Below are 20,050 nucleotides of genomic sequence, written 5' to 3'. Positions count from 1 at the left end.
CTGAACTTATCAGGCAGATTCCCGGAGCTGCTACCGGCACCTGAGTGAGTGCCATGCTATCGTTGTATATTCTGACAGTCTACTCTGGGTGACCTGGGGCGGCCATGGGCTGGGCGGCTGCAGCTGACATATATATACTACAGCAGCCGCCCAGCCCAGGCCCCCAGCACAGCCTGTATAGATACAGTGTATATAATATATATACAGGACAGGTGCTGGGGGCCTGGGCTGGGCGGCTGTTGAAGTATATACACTGCACAGTACCTCTCCCCTGTATATATACACCACACAGTACCTCTCCTCCTGTATATATACACTGCACAGTACCACTCCTCCTGCCCTGTATATATACACTGCACAGTACCACTCCTCCTGTATATATACACTGCACAGTACCTCTCCTGTATATATACACCACACAGTACCACTCCTCCTGTCCTGTATATATACACTGCACAGTACCACTCCTCCTGTATATATACACTGCACAGTACCACTCCTCCTGCCCTGTATATATACACTGCACAGTACCACTCCTCCTGTATATATACACTGCACAGTACCACTCCTCCTGCCCTGTATATATACACTGCACAGTACCACTCCTCCTGTATATATACACTGCACAGTACCTCTCCTGTATATATACACCACACAGTACCTCTCCTCCTGTATATATACACTGCACAGTACCACTCCTCCTGCCCTGTATATATACACTGCACAGTACCACTCCTCCTGTATATATACACTGCACAGTACCTCTCCCCTGTATATATACACCGCACAGTACCTCCTCCTGTATATATACACTGCACAGCACCTCTCCCCTGTATATATACACCGCACAGCACCTCTCCCCTGTATATATACACTGCACAGTACCACTCCTCCTGTATATATACACTGCACAGTACCTCTCCTGTATATATACACCACACAGTACCTCTCCTCCTGTATATATACACTGCACAGTACCACTCCTCCTGCCCTGTATATATACACTGCACAGTACCACTCCTCCTGTATATATACACCGCACAGTACCACTCCTCCTGTCCTGTATATATACACTGCACAGTACCACTCCTCCTGTATATATACACTGCACAGTACCACTCCTCCTGCCCTGTATATATACACTGCACAGTACCACTCCTCCTGTATATATACACTGCACAGTACCACTCCTCCTGCCCTGTATATATACACTGCACAGTACCACTCCTCCTGTATATATACACTGCACAGTACCTCTCCTGTATATATACACCGCACAGTACCTCTCCTCCTGTATATATACACTGCACAGTACCACTCCTCCTGCCCTGTATATATACACTGCACAGTACCACTCCTCCTGTATATATACACTGCACAGTACCTCTCCCCTGTATATATACACCGCACAGTACCTCCTCCTGTATATATACACTGCACAGCACCTCTCCCCTGTATATATACACCGCACAGCACCTCTCCCCTGTATATATACACCGCACAGTACCTCTCCCCTGTATATATACACCGCACAGTACCTCTCCCCTGTATATATACACCGCACAGTACCTCTCCCCTGTATATATACACCGCACAGTACCTCTCCCCTGTATATATACACCGCACAGTACCTCTCCCCTGTATATATACACCGCACAGTACCTCTCCTCCTGTATATATACACCGCACAGTACCTCTCCTGTATATATACACCGCACAGTACCACTCCTCCTGTATATATACACTGCACAGTACCTCTCCTCCTGTATATATACACCGCACAGTACCACTCCTCCTGTATATATACACTGCACAGTACCACTCCTCCTGCCCTGTATATATACACTGCACAGTACCACTCCTCCTGTCCTGTATATATACACTGCACAGTACCACTCCTCCTGTATATATACACCGCACAGTACCACTCCTCCTGTATATATACACTGCACAGTACCACTCCTCCTGTATATATACACTGCACAGTACCACTCCTGCACTGTATATATACACTGCACAGTACCACTTCTCCTGTCCTGTATATATACACTGCACAGTACCACTCCTGTATATATACACTGCACAGTACCACTCCTCCTGTATATATACACTGCACAGTACCACTCCTGTATATATACACTGCACAGTACCTCTTCCCTGTATATATACCACACAGTACCTCTCCTCCTGTATATATACACACTGCACAGCACCTCTCCCCTGTATATATACACCGCACAGTACCTCTCCCCTGTATATATACAGTGCACAGTACCTCTCCCCTGTATATATACACTGCACAGTACCACTCCAAGGAGTTCCCCATTCTGGCCAACAAAGCTATTTTGACATTGCTCCCATTTTCGACCACATATCTATGTGAGCTGGGCTTCTCAAGCTTGACTGCGATAAAAACTAAAAACAGGGAGAGACTGAGAACTGTTGAGGAAGAGCTTCGTGTGTGTCTTTCCACCATTCCTGCCAGGATATCCCTTTTGTGTTTATCGAAACAGGCCCAGGTTTCACACTGAGTGAGTATAAATACATTTAGAATCTATATTATTAACTATAAGTAGAATATGTACTGTTTTAGTGTCGTTTTGTGCCATTTTGGTTGGTGGTGTGCCCCGGGATTTTTTAAGTATAAAAAGTGTGCCGCGGCTCAAAAAAGGTTGAAAATCACTGCTGTAGATGATAGAAACAGAGCACGTTACAGGTAAATAGTGAAATGAGGGTAACTGAGCCTTGGTGCAGACCCTGAAGCACAGTGCTACCTGTAGAATGATAGGTGATTGTAGTTTGAGGCAGAAGCACTTGTAGGCAGTCAAAGACTATGCTGGTGGCAGGGGCGTAACTACCGCGGTCGCAGCGGTCGCCATTGCGACCGGGCCCCGCAGGTCAGGGGCCCCGGGCCGGCAGGTCTGAGCAGGGCCAGGCTGGCCATCGGGCACTTCTGGCAAATGCCAGAAGAGCCGATGCCAGTAGTGGGCCGCTGCACTGTTCCTCCCCCGGAACCCCCCCCAGTGCCGCCGCCGCCGCCGCATTTAACTATACCGGCGTCTATGACACCGGGATAGTTCAATGCAATGATGGGAGGAGAGAGCGTCACCTGACGCTTCCTCTCCCATCATTCCCCGCTCTGCCTCTGACAGTACACTGCGGGTGCGCGATGACGTCATATCATCGCGCACCTGCAGTGTCCTGGGCAGACTGCAGCCGCCAGGAGCAGCGCGGGCAAAAGGAAAGGTGAGGAGAGTTTTTTTTTTTTTTTCTTTTTAACCGGACTGTGGGGCCATTATCGGGGGGGGGGGGATGAGATGAGATGTGGGCTTTGCTCTATATATCCCTGTGCGGGCTCTGCTGTATATACCACTGTGCGGGCTCTGCTGTATATACCACTGTGCGGGCTCTGCTGTATATAACACTGTGCGGGCTGTGCTGTATATACCACTGTGCGGGCTCTGCTGTATATAACACTGTGCGGGCTGTGCTCTATATACCACTGTGCGGGCTCTGCTGTATATAACACTGTGCGGGCTGTGCTCTATATACCACTGTGCGGGCTCTGCTGTATATAACACTGTGCGGGCTGTGCTGTATATACCACTGTGCGGGCTGTGCTCTATATACCACTGTGCGGGCTCTGCTGTATATACCACTGTGCGGGCTGTGCTCTATATACCACTGTGCGGGCTGTGCTCTATATACCACTGTGCGGGCTGTGCTCTATATACCACTGTGCGGGCTGTGCTCTATATACCACTGCGGGCTGTGCTCTATATACCACTGTGCGGGCTGTGCTCTATATACCACTGCGGGCTGTGCTCTATATACCACTGTGCGGGCTGTGCTGTATATACCACTGTGCGGGCTCTGCTGTATATACCACTGTGCGGGCTGTGCTGTATATACCACTGTGCGGGCTCTGCTGGATATACCACTGTGCGGGCTGTGCTCTATATACCACTGTGCGGGCTCTGCTGTATATACCACTGTGCGGGCTGTGCTGGATATACCACTGTGCGGGCTGTGCTGTATATACCACTGTGCGGGCTCTGCTGTATATACCACTGTGCGGGCTCTGCTGTATATACCACTGTGCGGGCTCTGCTGGATATACCACTGTGAGGGCTGTGCTGTATATACCCCCTGTGCTGGCTGTGCTGTATATACCCCTGTGCGGGCTGTGCTGTATATACCCCTGTGCGGGCTGTGCTGTATATACCCCTGTGTGGGCTGTGCTGTATATACCACTGTGCGGGCTGTGCTGTATATACCCCTGTGCGGGCTGTGCTGTATATACCACTGTGCGGGCTGTGCTGGATATACCACTGTGCGGTCTGTGCTGGATATACCACTGTGCGGTCTGTGCTGGATATACCACTGTGCGGTCTGTGCTGGATATACCACTGTGCGGTCTGTGCTGGATATACCACTGTGCGGTCTGTGCTGGATATACCACTGTGCGGTCTGTGCTGGATATACCACTGTGAGGGCTGTGCTCTATATACCCCCTGTGCGGGCTGTGCTGTATATACCCCTGTGCGGGCTGTGCTGTATATACCCCTGTGCGGGCTGTGCTGTATATACCCCTGTGCGGGCTGTGCTGGATATACCACTGTGAGGGCTGTGCTGGATATACCACTGTGCGGTCTGTGCTGGATATACCACTGTGCGGTCTGTGCTGGATATACCACTGTGCGGTCTGTGCTGGATATACCACTGTGCGGGCTGTGCTGGATATACCACTGTGCGGGCTGTGCTGGATATACCACTGTGCGGGCTGTGCTGGATATACCACTGTGCGGTCTGTGCTGGATATACCACTGTGAGGGCTGTGCTCTATATACCCCCTGTGCGGGCTGTGCTGTATATACCCCTGTGCGGGCTGTGCTGTATATACCCCTGTGCGGGCTGTGCTGTATATACCCCTGTGCGGGCTGTGCTGGATATACCACTGTGAGGGCTGTGCTGGATATACCACTGTGCGGTCTGTGCTGGATATACCACTGTGCGGTCTGTGCTGGATATACCACTGTGCGGTCTGTGCTGGATATACCACTGTGCGGGCTGTGCTGGATATACCACTGTGCGGGCTGTGCTGGATATACCACTGTGCGGGCTGTGCTGGCACCCAACACCATGTTGCAGTGCAGGAGATTCCTGCAACAGTCCGAGGCGTATCTAGGGGAAGCGGGGCGGGGGAAGGTGGGGGGGTTGTGGGGGCGGGGGAAGGTGGGGGGGGGTAGGGGGGGGGGCCCCATTTGGAAGTTCGCACCGGGGCCCATAACTTTGTAGTTACGCCACTGGCTGGTGGTGTGGGTGGCAGAGAAGACCAGGGCAGAGGAATGCCCAATGCGTGTCGACAGTAAACTGGGCTTGCAGGCAGGGCTGTGGAGTCGGTAAGCCAAACCTCCGACTACTCAATTTCCATGACACCGACTCCACCAAAATGGGCTCCGACTCAAACTCCACAGCCCTGACAGGGCTATGGAGTTGGTAAGCCAAACCTCCGACTCCTCAATTTCCATGTCACCGACTCAGACTCCGGCTCCACAGCCCTGCATGGAGGATCCACCTTACCTATTGAGCCCACTTAATGTAACATCATTAGGTTAAAGCACGATGAATGCATGACATTGGGGGGCCTCCTAATCAGAAGAGCTACAGGTAGTAGGAGGACCTGCGACCATGGACTATCAATGTGGCCAATGGCCCGGGGATTCTGTGAATGTTTTTATTCAACTCTAGTGATACCTTATTAAGATGGGAAATCTCTTTAGCCATAGAAACATTTTAAGATTTTTATTTTTTAAAGCTACTGCAAAATACCTGCAAAGTCAAAATGTAGTTCCCTGCGGTTTGTGTAGCAGTGTAGCTTCTTGTTATGAATGCTTCACAATTAAAGAAAAAAAAAGCTCTCTTTATGCAAATAGGCAACATATTAATTAATGTAAAGCTTAACATAAAGTGACCTTATACTTTATAACGCGTTCGCTCTGATGAAGGAATAGAGACACACAATGCTGCACAAATTATAATAGAGCGTCAAACTGTTCAATCAGTGCGAGGATTTCTATGTAAACCTAATCATATTCTCCGCTTCTTCGCCGAACGGATGGTGGAATAAATAAATACCAAGTATTATAACATATTCAGGAGCAGTGGACTTCTCCGGTGCACACAGAAGAGACTTGGAAGTGAACCGTCACCTTGCTCCCATTTCTAGAAGTTTAATTATTGCCTCTTCTGCCGGGGATGGTCGTGGGGTGCACTCACGGCGCTGCCTATATTAAATAGTCCTGTCTGAGTAGGAGAGAACTGGACATTTGTTACCTATGGAGACCCCGGCATTCTTTCATCTGAGCTTATTTGCATTTTGATTAGTATGCATGAGATTTCCATTGAACCTTTACACTCCTACTGGCACATAATACACTTTAATGAGCATAAAAGTGAGCATGCAAATTAAAACTGCCATTAATCACTAAATGCTACAGGAAATTGGGAGGCTGGAACAAGAAGGCAGTAAAAAGCATGCACTCTCCAAATCTCTATAGGCCCCGGCAATGACGGATAGGCTTTCAGGAGCGCCGCTGACACAGGGAGGAGGTAAATAAAATATTCCATCGGCAAAGACAATAGGTGACCATTCAGCAGGAGGACTGGGACAGTGTAATTTGCAGAGTGCATCTTCTAGCAACTGCACTAGAGGGAAATGAATGATGAAGATGGGCATTAGCTCCTGGAGGTTGGCATCAGACGACACTGAATTTTTTTTTTTTCCAGTCCTGGGCATCTTTATAATTAGATATTATTTGTAAATTATTATATCAAGGCTGGCTAGTTGCCTTTTGGGAGCTGCTATTATTTATACCTTCCATTCACGAGCCTCAATCAAGGATGTATAAAGACACGTCTCAGGATGATTACTCGGTTCATATGGACATCATGTAGTAGCGTCGCCTGCTTAAGACGAACGCGCTAAGTCAGAATGGAAAGCCGCAACAAAAGAGTAGCTTTTCTAGCAGACATTGCCTAGCCATGCATTACATGGCTGCTAGCTCATTTGAATGGCGGGTTGTAATTCAACGTTACTGTGGTGGTTGGCTCACAGTCTAGCGTAGACTCCGGGATCAGTCGGCCCCCGGATAGTGTGGATGCAGCGATCAGTCGCCCACAGTATAGCGTGGATGCAGCGATCAGTCGCCCACAGTATAGCGTGGATGCAGCGATCAGTCGCCCACAGTATAGCGTGGATGCAGCGATCAGTCGCCCACTGTATAGCGTGGATGCAGCGATCAGTCGCCCACAGTATAGAGTGGATGCAGCGATCAGTCGCCCACAGTATAGAGTGGATGCAGCGATCAGTCGCCCACTGTATAGCGTGGATGCAGCGATCAGTCGCCCACTGTATAGCGTGGATGCAGCGATCAGTCGCCCACAGTATAGAGTGGATGCAGCGATCAGTCACCCACAGTATAGATGGATGCAGTGATCAGTCACCCACAGTATAGAGTGGATGCAGAGATCAGTCGCCCACAGTACAGAGTGGATGCAGCGATCAGTCGCCCACAGTATAGAGTGGATGCAGCGATCAGTCGCCCACAGTATAGAGTGGATGCAGCGATCAGTCGGCCCACAGTAAAGAGTGGATGCAGCAGTCACCCATAGTATAAAGTGGATAAAGTGATCAGTCGCCCACAGTACAGAGAGGATGCAGCGATCAGTCGCCAACAGTATAGAGTGGATGCAGCAATCAGTCACCCATAGTATAAAGTGGATAAAGTGATCAGTCGGCCACAGTATAGAGTGGATGCAGCGATCAGTCGCCCACAGTACAGAGTGGATGCAGCGATCAGTCGCCCACAGTACAGAGTGGATGGAGCGATCAGTCGCCCACAGTATAGAGTGGATGCAGCAATCAGTCACCCATAGTATAAAGTGGATAAAGTGATCAGTCGGCCACAGTATAGAGTGGATGCAGTGATCAGTCGGACCATGGTCTCATGTAAACTCTCCATATAAACAAAACCTGCAGCGGTCACTAAAGCATTGGAAACTACAGATTACTATTCACTAATGTGTATCTAGCAGATTAAAACAAAAACCTCGTTACCTTCCCACTCTGTAGGAATATGTCCAGTCTCAAACAGGTACTCTTTTTTCTGCACAGGATCCACCATCCTTCTAGCTCTAATTGCTTGGCCTAAAAGCAAGACACAGAATAAGTGTTGGATAGAGATCATGCTAGGGACTATATATTCAATCATACATGTATGTATGTATGTATGTATGTATGTATGTATGTATGTATGTATGTATGTATGTGTAATATATATATATATATATATATATATATATATATATATATATATATATATATATATATATATATATATATTTATTTATTTAATGATTATTTAATACATATAAGTAACAAGTCCATGCTACAAACTGCAATTTAATTCATGAAACATACCACAGCACTGTTCTATAAACTGTTAATTTTTACTTAAGGCCACAATTCTTGAGAAATACAGAAAATGGTCACTATGTCTACATGGAAAATGTATGATGGAGTCTTCAAGCGCTCGTCAGTAACCAGGAGTAAAAGGGGGGGGGGGAATGGTTTATTAAAGAATATGGCTAATTCACATTTCACATTTCCATTTCGATGAACAGACAAACGGAATTCATGTGCAAAATGGATCGGTAATGTAAATGGAAGAGGAGGGACCCCAGTGATTATTATGGGGTCTGCCACAGTCCTGTTTTTAGAATGGAAGAAAAAGTTTTGTGTACTGCTCGTTTACTGATATTCTAAAACTGGACCCACAACAGAACCCAGTAGGATCCCATAATTACCAAGGAGTCGCTCTACCTGCATTTGTTTCAGTAAAGCAGTGTTCCCCGACTCCGGTCCTCAAGAGCCACCAACAGGTCATGTTTTCAGGATTTCCTTAGTATTGCTCAGGTGATAATTGCATCACCTGGACAGGCAAGCATTCAATAACCTGTGCAATACTAAGGAAATCCTCAAAACATGACCTGTTGGTGGCTCTTGAGGACCAGAGTTGGGGAACACTGCAGTAAAGCAACAGATACTTTTTCACATGAATTCTGTTTTTACTTCTAAACCAGTGTTTCCCAAACCCGTCCTCACGGCCCCAACACATCACGGTTTCTGGATTTCCTTAGTATTGCACAGGTGAAGGAACCTGTGGCCATTTCTGATGCCTTAACAATAATTCCATCTCCTGTGCAATACTAAGGAAATCCTGAAAACGTGATGTGTTGGGGGCTGTGAGGACGGGGTTTGGGAAATATTGCCCTAGACGGAACACGGAAACGTGAAAAATATATTTTTTATCAAGTCAAAGTTTGCAGGGCAATGCTCATAACATCAGGCAATGGCTGCTCTACATCAATAATCTTCTAACAATAGACATTATCTGGTAGGTAAGAGACTGATGACATCCTATAATATATAACGTGTCACAAGAGTCATGTTTGTTCTGACCTTAAAATTCCTTTAAAGGGGTTGTTCGGTCTTAAGCTATGGAGTCTGCAGTCACTCTGTGTGACAGGTGAATCTTCACATTGCGCGCACCGGGTGCTTGGAGGATCCTTTGGTGCCGGGAGCGGGCGGTCATGTGATTGCAAGTATGCGATTTGAGTACTTCCAGTCACATTCCAACTAGACTGCATCCAGCCAACTAGACTGTATCCCACTAGGTGGGAATCTAGTCTTACATGTTCATTGAGGAAAAGGATATAAATATTAGTTTAACAGCTGAGAATTTTTTTTCGTTAAAAGTGTTGAAAAAAAATTAAATGGTTGTTCTCATGTTTGGAAAGGGTAGTTTGTCGAGGGTAGTCCGCTTTTGAAGATTGAAAGTTCAGACCACCGACATGGGTGCACCACTGGCCCAAACTGTGAACTCTCTGATGTTCTTAGCCGAGTTATCTATGCTTCTGGCGCATCGGTGGAGTGACTATGCACCAAAGTTGGACGGTTCCTGTGCTCCAGTGACCCAGCTAGAATTAAATCAGCCCTTAGAAGCCTAAAACAAAGCTGGTCAGCTCAGTGCATGGTCAGCCACAGAGGTGGCCGGTAACCTAGACAACGAGCATTAAACAATAACTCTTCTTGAGAAGAGAGAGGATTTTTAATACAAGTAAAGTGTGCAGATCTCTATCTTTTTCTAGTGGGTCATCAGACAAGCAGAGATGATGTGTGGACCTCACCACGCAGACAAAGATGACATCTGGGCCTCACCCTCTGTAATGGAGGTCCATACTAAAATTAAACAGCGCTCTCAATTTCTCGTTTTTTTGTCTTCTGATGTCTCCTGAACCCAATAAACCATTACAATAAAGTTTGAACTGAGTCACTTATGTTGCTAAACTAAATATTACTGCAATGTTTCACGGTGGAGGCCTCCCAGTCTGACAACCCTGAAGCATAGCGCACACGGTAAAGAACAAGGTTCCCAAAAGTGGACGAAAAATAAACATAAAAAAACAAAACCAAAGATGATAGTAACTCTTCTAGTGCTGCACAAAACCCTCGATATTTCCTCTTTGAAAGGGATTAGATGTTAGGAAGACAAGATGGCTTTGCTGTATAATATTTACAATGAAAATTGCATTGCAAATTAGCATGGCTTTGAACAAGAAAGAATAACGGGCGCCCTTAAGGATTTAATATTCTCAAATGGATTAGAAAGAAATAAATTATCTGTCAGCAAAGGTCACATGAAGGAAAGCGGAAGATCAAAGCCGAGAAGACTCCTTATTGTGAGACGGCTCGGAAGTAAGGCCCAGAGGCACAGCGCCGCTGCCATTACGAGGGGCAATGGTTTACGGACTGCCCGAGACCTGAGCAGATACTACAGCCCCTCTACATGTAAAAGGTCATTCCAGTTATTACTATGACAATCCCCAGAGGAGTTACAGAGTATAGAATATGCATGTGTATAATATACAATATATATCTTTATATATATATATATATATACACATATACATACATACATACAGTAGGTACGGAAAGTATTCAGACCACTTTAAATTTTTCACTCTTTCATTGTAGCCATTTGGTAAATTCAATAAAGTTCTTTTTTTTTTCTCATTACTGTACACTCTGCACCCCATCTTGACTGAAAAAAAACAAATGTAGAAATTTTTGCAAATTTAATAAAAAAAATAAAAACTGAAATATCACGGTCATGAATACCTATGACCATGTGATATTTCAGTTTTTCTTTTTTAATAAATTTACAAAAATTACTACATTTCTGTTTTTTTCAGTCGAGATGGGGTGCAGAGTGTACAGTAATGAGAAAAAAAATGAACTTTTTTGAATTTACCAAATGGCTGCAATGAAACAAAGAGTGACACATTTAAAGGGGTCTGAATACTTTCAGTACCCACTGTGGTTTATTTTTTAAGCTGTATTTATCAGTGGCAAAAGGATGCATGAAAAACTATGTCAGGGAGGCTGAGCTGTGATCACAATAGAGACAAATTATTAAATTAACCAAGACAGAAGTTTGGATCTATTTTTTGTTCTTGTCCCCAGAAACAGCGCCACTCTTGTCCATGGACTGTGTGTGGTATTGCAGCTTGGCACTATTCACTTCAATACAATGGGGAAAAAATACAGTATAAGGCTATATATATTATTGATTGTGCTTTTTACAATTATTTTTGTGCTTCTGTGTTAATATGTGCACATGTGTAGATGCTGTATAAGCGAGGCCAGCCTCCCCCACAGCCCTGTAACAGCCGACGTGAGGCCACATCACACGGTAGGAATACATGAGGTGTGAGCTATGAGAAGTGGCGGATGGAACGGATTCTCGGAGCCAATTATAATATATTAAGGTCTTCATTGGCTGCGGAGACAGGGCTGCTGACAACTGAAATAATGAAGTCAGAATCATCACTGCGTTACATGGAGGCCGCTCATTTACACAGATTAGTCAACAACAATCCTCAGCTTCAAATGAGATTAGAAAGTTGTGATATGAGATGTTTGTGTGTTTGCTCCGTCCCCTGTGAGTAATTAAAGGAATCTTTATTTCATTAAAGAAGGCAACTTACTAGAAAATGACTTCAGAGCGGGCGAGGAGCCGCGATCCTGGTGCCTGCAATGGCTGCGGTCACATCTGCAAAGCAGTTTATCCATTTTTTATGTTTTTTCTCTTTGGATCATTACAGATTTCTGAATCAAATATGAATCAGAGTAGTCATAAAGCCTGGAGCCTGTGAAGCCCCGGCTGTGGACACTACAACTCCCAGCAAGTCCTCACAGTACAATGCTACAAAATAAAATACGGCGATAGTCAGGAAAGACGAAAACCTACAGACCGAACAGCAAAGCGACTAAATGATCATCAAGAACATCCGACGTTTCCTTTATAATGTGGGGTACACCGAGCTTTTATACTGGTGCCTCAGTGCCAGGCAGGGGCAGGACGAGCTTTCCGGTGCTTTACAGTGGCCCTTATAGGGGACCGGTCAACGAGCGCCTATATAAAATACAACATATACAAGGTCTTTTCACCGACCAAAGAACACTATAAATACAGAGCAATCACTAATCTGTGTGCATTGAGTATCATGTTATCGGCAGCACATCGCTTGTTTACACAGAACAATTTTTTTTCGCTCATTCGTTGGGAAATTGCCAGCCAATTTAGAAGGGCCGACAGTGATCAGATTATGGTCTCAGAAAATTGGGCCATTAGTCCCCAAAGTTTAGCAAGACAGATGTTTAACAGGTAATGATCCAATTATCCCCATAAAGCGCTGTGACATCCTCGTATTTAGTGCAATGGCTTTATGGCGCACATGATCGCAGCTCATTTCTGATCCCGGCAGTTTACAAGGTTACTCCTAACATTTTACGTTACCATTATCCAAAAAGTTAGGTGGTAACAGGTGGATCAGAGGAGGTTCAACCACTAGGACCACCATCAGTCCCGACAGCAGAGCTTTGACATGTACTGCTGGGATAAAGCAGTGGCCGCGCCATTCTCTATGGGACTGGTAAAGATACTGAGTGCAACACTCAGCCATTTCAACTAGCCCCATAGAGGATAATGGGAGAGTTTCATAACCAACACCTGACCACAGAGATCCCCATCGATCCACAACTTATCACTTATCCTTTGGATTGGTTGGGAATATGTTGTGAATTCCGTTCTTGAACTCCCTCCTGTGGTCATGAATGGTACTTCGGTGAGTTCTGTCCGTGGACTCCCTCTGGTGGCTGAGAGTGGAGCTGCTGGTTCTGAGATTCCTTCCCCAGCTGCCCTCGTTTAGGGCTAGGCTGGATTCTCTATTTAACTCCACTCAGATCGTTACTCTATGCCAGCTGTCAATGTCTTAGTACTGGTTCAGATCTCTCCTGGATCTTTCTGAGGACCTGTCTACTCCAGCAGAAGCTAAGTTCCTGCCTGTTCATTTGTTGCATATGGTTTTTCTTGCTAAGTTCTAGTCCAGCTTGCTATCATGAAACTGCCTGGCTAGCTGGAAGCTCTGGGAGTGCAGAGTGGCACCGCACCGTGAGTCGGTGCAGGGGTCCTGTTTGCACACTCTGCGTGGTTTTTGTAGTTTTTTGTGTTGACCGCAAAGATCCCTTTTCTATCCTCAATCTGTTTCGTTAGACTGGCCTCCTTTGCTAAAACCTATTTCATCCTGTGTTTGTGATTTCCTCTTAACTCACAGTCAATACTTGTGGGGGGCTGCTTTTACCTTTGGGGAATTTCTCTGAGGCAAGTGAGGCTTTGTTTCCTTCCTTTAGGGGTAGTTAGCTCTTAGGCTGTGAAGAGGCGTCTAGGCAGAGTCAGGCACGCTCCACGGCTATTTCTAGTTGTGTTGATAGGAGTAGGGTTTGCGGTCAGCAGAGTTCCCATTTCCCCAGAGCTCGTCCCGATTCCGTGTTTAACTATCAGGTCATTCCGGGTGCACCTAACCACCAGGTCCATAACAGTACAGCTGGCCCACAAAGTGTTAATGCATCTCAATAGAGGGAAAAGAGAAGTTCTGAGACCATTTTTTTTTTTTTCTCTGCAGTGTGTTTTGCCTTTCTTTTCCCCTTAAACTCTGGGTGGTTCAGAACTCAGGTGTAGATATGGACATTCAAGGTCTGTCCTCTAGTGTGGATCAACTCACTGCAAGGGTACAAAACATTCAAGATTATGTAGTTCAAAATCCTATGTTGGAACCTAGAATTCCAATTCCTGATTTGTTTTCTGGGGATAGATCTAAATTTCTGAGTTTCAAAAACAATTGTAAACGGTTTCTTGCTTTGAAACCCCGCTCTTCTGGTGACCCTATTCAGCAAGTAAGAATCATTATTTCTTTGTTGCGTGGCGACCCTCAAGACTGGGCATTCACCCTGGTTGGCTCGTCCTGATCGGCCTGGGGGCTCTGGTGAGGGTTCGGTGACCCCTCCTCAAGGGGGGGGTACTGTTGTGAATTCTGTTCTTGAACTCCCTCCTGTGGTCATGAATGGTACTTCGGTGAGTTCTGTCCGTGGACTCCCTCTGGTGGCTGAGAGTGGAGCTGCTGGTTCTGAGATTCCTTCCCCAGCTGCCCTTGTTTAGGGCTAGGCTGGATTCTCTATTTAACTCCACTCAGATCGTTACTCTATGCCAGCTGTCAATGTCTTAGTACTGGTTCAGATCTCTCCTGGATCTTTCTGAGGACCTGTCTACTCCAGCAAAAGCTAAGTTCCTGCCTGTTCATTTGTTGCATATGGTTTTTCTTGCTAAGTTCTAGTCCAGCTTGCTATCATGAAACTGCCTGGCTAGCTGGAAGCTCTGGGGGTGCAGAGTGGCACCACCGCACCGTGAGTCGGTGCGGGGGTCCTGTTTGCACACTCTGCGTGGTTTTTGTAGTTTTTTGTGTTGACCGCAAAGATCCCTTTTCTATCCTCAATCTGTTTAGTTAGACTGGCCTCCTTTGCTAAAGCCTATTTCATCCTGTTTGTGATTTCCTCTTAACTCACAGTCAATACTTGTGGGGGGCTGCTTTTACCTTTGGGGAATTTCTCTGAGGCAAGTGAGGCTTTGTTTCCTTCCATTAGGGGTAGTTAGCTCTTAGGCTGTGAAGAGGCATCCAGGCAGAGTCAGGCACGCTCCACGGCTATTTCTAGTTGTGTTGATAGGAGTAGGGTTTGCGGTCAGCAGAGTTCCCATTTCCCCAGAGCTCGTCCCGATTCGGTGTTTAACTATCAGGTCATTCCGGGTGCACCTAACCACCAGGTCCATAACAGGAATAACTCTAAACTCCAGAAATGGTTGGGATTAAAAGGATTTTCAACTACATAACCTAGAAAAAAAACTAAATGAATAAATACCCTGCAGTAAGCAAATAAATAGTAATAATACATGTAGATAATATAGGGGACTTTGCTGATATTATTTTGATTAAAAAAAATCATTAAATCCTTCCAACCACGACAAGGTGACCCAATCAGGATGGTCCTATCTTAAAGTAAAACCTCTCAAGTATGTACACCGTGTCACGGTGGAATCTTATACGCTTTTTAATGAAAATATTGTCACCTAAGTCCCCATGTACTTACATGCACTATTACCATTTACTTACTGCAGGGTATTTATTCATTGTGTTTTTATTGTCGGTGAATGGCCAGAGTGTGATTGTGCACATCCGCATTACACTTTGTATCAACTTGTTTTCCAGCTCATTTCTTTGGAGCCGATGCTGGACTCGGGGACAGCGAGTACCTGCCCTGCTTTTTATTTTACATGCATAAAAGCATTTGGGGACCACTTTTTGTTAAAGTGGAAAACCCCTGTTACTTGTAGTACCATCATTCACAAGACACCACAAACGTCATGGTGGCCACACACAACTGCTTTGCAATGGGCCCTTGGTAGGGAAGTACTACTTATGTTGTTGGCAGGTCCCATCACACTTCTATAAGAGCATACAATAAAGACACAAAGCCAGCTGCACTAGAACATGGAAATCACTGTGGGAATGAAAATTAAAAACTAATTTATCTGTCAACAAAAATCAACCCTTCCCCTCTATGCATGTAGGTCTTTGAAATGTAAATCCATGCACACCTTTATATCTTCTATCTGTTGCTGCATTCCAGAGTAATTAACCGTTTTGTGCCAATGAGGCATAAGTGCTTTGGACATGACAAAGAACTTAAGAAGTCGGTGGCTCCAAAACCTGTTTTCCCGCCCAGCACCAGCCTCTTTGGCTTGATTGCTAGCTCATTGTCTGAGGTCAGGCACCAGGCAAGAAGGAAATCCGATAGTCACCTATCAATCAAGCTAAAAAGGATGGTGCTGGGTGGGAAAACAACCTCAAGAGGCTCCTTAAATGCTCTGTTATGCTGAGAACACAAGTCATTTGTATAGTAATGAAAATATAAATTATTAAGGAATGCAGCAGCAGATAGAAGATATAAAAGATGTTGATAGTTTTACATTTCAAAGACCTGTAGGCCTAGATTATACATATATTACAGTGTATGTATATATATATATATATATATATATATATATATATATATATATATATATATATATATATATATATATATATATATATATATACAGTGGGGCAAAAAAGTATTTAGTCAGTCAGCAATAGTGCAAGTTCCGCCACTTAAAAAGATGAGAGGCGTCTGTAGTTTACATCATAGGTAGACCTCAACTATGGGAGACAAACTGAGAAACAAAAATCCAGAAAATAACATTGTCTGTTTTTTTATCATTTTATTTGCATATTATGGTGGAAAATAAGTATTTGGTCAGAAACAAAATTTCATCTCAATACTTTGTAATACATCCTTTGTTGGCAATGACAGAGGTCAAACGTTTTCTGTAAGTCTTCACAAGGTTGCCACACACTGTTGTTGGTATGTTGGCCCATTCCTCCATGCAGATCTCATCTAGAGCAGTGATGTTTTTGGCTTTTCGCTTGGCAACACGGACTTTCAACTCCCTCCAAAGGTTTTCTATAGGGTTGAGATCTGGAGACTGGCTAGGCCACTCCAGGACCTTGAAATGCTTCTTACGAAGCCACTCCTTCTTTGCCCTGGCGGTGTGCTTTGGATCATTGTCATGTTGAAAGACCCAGCCACGTTTCATCTTCAATGCCCTTGCTGATGGAAGGAGGTTTGCACTCAAAATCTCACGATACATGGCCCCATTCATTCTTTCATGTACCCGGATCAGTCGTCCTGGCCCCTTTGCAGAGAAACAGCCCCAAAGCATGATGTTTCCACCACCATGCTTTACAGTAGGTATGGTGTTTGATGGATGCAACTCAGTATTCTTTTTCCTCCAAACACGACAAGTTGTGTTTCTACCAAACAGTTCCAGTTTGGTTTCATCAGACCATAGGACATTCTCCCAAAACTCCTCTGGATCATCCAAATGCTCTCTAGCAAACTTCAGACGGGCCCGGACATGTACTGGCTTAAGCAGTGGGACACGTCTGGCACTGCAGGATCTGAGTCCATGGTGGCGTAGTGTGTTACTTATGGTAGGCCTTGTTACATTGGTCCCAGCTCTCTGCAGTTCATTCACTAGGTCCCCCCGCGTGGTTCTGGGATTTTTGCTCACCGTTCTTGTGATCATTCTGACCCCACGGGGTGGGATTTTGCGTGGAGCTCCAGATCGAGGGAGATTATCAGTGGTCTTGAATGTCTTCCATTTTCTAATTATTGCTCCCACTGTTGATTTCTTCACTCCAAGCTGGTTGGCTATTGCAGATTCAGTCTTCCCAGCCTGGTGCAGGGCTACAATTTTGTTTCTGGTGTCCTTTGACCGCTCTTTGGTCTTCACCATAGTGGAGTTTCAGACTGTTTGAGGGTGTGCACAGGTGTCTTTTTATACTGATAACAAGTTTAAACAGGTGCCATTACTACAGGTAATGAGTGGAGGAAAGAGGAGACTCTTAAAGAAGAAGTTACAGGTCTGTGAGAGCCAGAAATCTTGATTGTTTGTTTCTGACCAAATACTTATTTTCCACCATAATATGCAAATAAAATGATAAAAAAACAAACAATGTGATTTTCCGGATTTTTTTTTCTCAGTTTGTCTCCCATAGTTGAGGTCTACCTATGATGTAAATTACAGACGCCTCTCATCTTTTTAAGTGGTGGAACTTGCACTATTGCTGACTGACTAAATACTTTTTTGCCCCACTGTATATATATAGTACATACATATACACACTAGACTGTGGCCCGATTCTAACGCATCGGGTATTCTAGAATATGCATGTCCCCGTAGTATATGGACAATGATGATTCCAGAATTCGCGGCAGACTGTGCCCATCACTGATTGGTTGAGGCAACCTTTATGACATCATCGTCGCCATGGCAACCATTATGACATCTACGTCGATACTGTGCCCGTCGCTGATTGGTCGAGGCGAATTCGCGGCAGACTGTGCCTGTCGCTGATTGGTCGAGGCAACCTTTATGACATCATCGTCGCCATGCTGTGCCCGTCGCTGATTGGTCGAGACCTGGCGGCCTCGACCAATCAGAGACGCGGGATTTCCAGGACAGACAGACAGACAGACAGACAGACGGAAAAACCCTTAGACAATTATATATATAGATTATACACATCTATACAGAACAGAACTATACACATATAGTTTGAAGAGTCTTATCTTACTGACAGATTCCCTTTAACTGTGCAGATAAATTAGTATATATGGGAATAGTTTATCAGTTCTGCCTCATGGTTACTGGGGAAACTTATATTTTTGCCATTATTTTTCTGGGGCAGAGAGGAAACAGCTTGTAGATCCAGACTATATTAGCATCATTATATCACTAAATACACTGCTGCATAATTTACAATTTATTTGCACACATTAATATTAACATTCATTTCATATTCTTCCTTATGGTGCATAAAATAAAAAAGATTAAAAAAACAAACAGAATTTCACTAAATAAATTATAGATAACTATATTTTTTCCCAAACTAAAAGTTCTTTCAATGAAATAACTGGGAGTCATCTAGGATGGAGAACTATAAAAACCTATTTAAATAAAAATGTACAGCTGTATCAAAACTGTACTTGCCATTGAGCATATCACATGCCATTAGAAATGTTAACTCGATCTATGAGTATTAAAGTGGATAAAAAGATAGAGAGAAGGGATAGGAGGGGGATGCAGCTGCAGTTTCTATTTTCAGTGAAACATCATTGCACAAGAGGAGCAGCAGGGAAAATGCATCGGACTAGTTCAGCGCACACATCACAGCTCAGGGTAGAATAAATAACTGTGGAAAGAAAAATGTGCACGTAACAAAAGCACAAGAAAAAAGTGGGCCTCTGTCTCTGCTCCGCATCCCCTATTGGCCTCTATGCAGGCATAACCGAGAAGTGAGCTTTAGGTTCTGGACAGGTAAGCCATTGGTAATTGATAACACTATGCATGGTGAAAGGTAGTTCCTGCACCTATAGTGCTGCCAGAAACCTATACCCTTCTCACAGAGCGCTCTATGAGAAAGGCCGGCCTCACACTAGCGAGTTTTACGGACGTATGAGCGCAGAAACTACATCCGTAAAACTCGCCAAACAAACGGCACAATTATTCTCTATGGGGCTGCTCCTATCAGCCGCATATTACGCATCCGTAATATACGGTCTTGTACGGCCGTAGAAAATCGCAGCATGCTGCGTTTGTCACCGTATTGCGCAAAAAAACGCCAATGAACGTCTATGGGGGCGAGAAAAATATGGATTCCACACGGACCAGCAGTGTGACTTGCGAGAAATACGCAGCGGTGTTAGTGAAAAGCCGGTAATTCAATTGCCGGCTTTTCATTTCTCCTGCACAAACCCGACAGGATATGAGACATGGTTTACATACAGTAAACCATCTCATATCCCTTTTTTTTTTTTGCATATTCCACACTACTAATGTTAGTAGTGTGTATGTGCAAAATTTTGGCGCTGTAGCTGCTAAAATAAAGGGTTAAATGGTGGAAAAAATTGGCGTGGGCTCCCGCGCAATTT

General features: G+C 44.9%; 1 protein-coding gene across 2 annotated transcripts in view; it reads right to left on the bottom strand.

Moving 5' to 3' along the window:
* NDUFAF2 (NADH:ubiquinone oxidoreductase complex assembly factor 2) overlaps positions 1–20,050 on the bottom strand; it is a 221,427-nt gene that overhangs the window by 116,891 nt on the left and 84,486 nt on the right. For both annotated transcript variants that reach the window (XM_077285919.1, XM_077285908.1), the window contains exon 2: positions 8,120–8,209. In XM_077285919.1, coding sequence (XP_077142034.1) covers positions 8,120–8,209 — 90 coding nt within the window. The remainder of the gene's footprint in view (positions 1–8,119; positions 8,210–20,050) is intronic.

This window comes from Ranitomeya variabilis, chromosome 1 (assembly GCF_051348905.1).
Source record: "Ranitomeya variabilis isolate aRanVar5 chromosome 1, aRanVar5.hap1, whole genome shotgun sequence".
In the NCBI taxonomy this organism is placed as follows: Eukaryota; Metazoa; Chordata; class Amphibia; order Anura; family Dendrobatidae; genus Ranitomeya; species Ranitomeya variabilis.
This window is presented reverse-complemented; position numbering and strand designations above follow the sequence as displayed.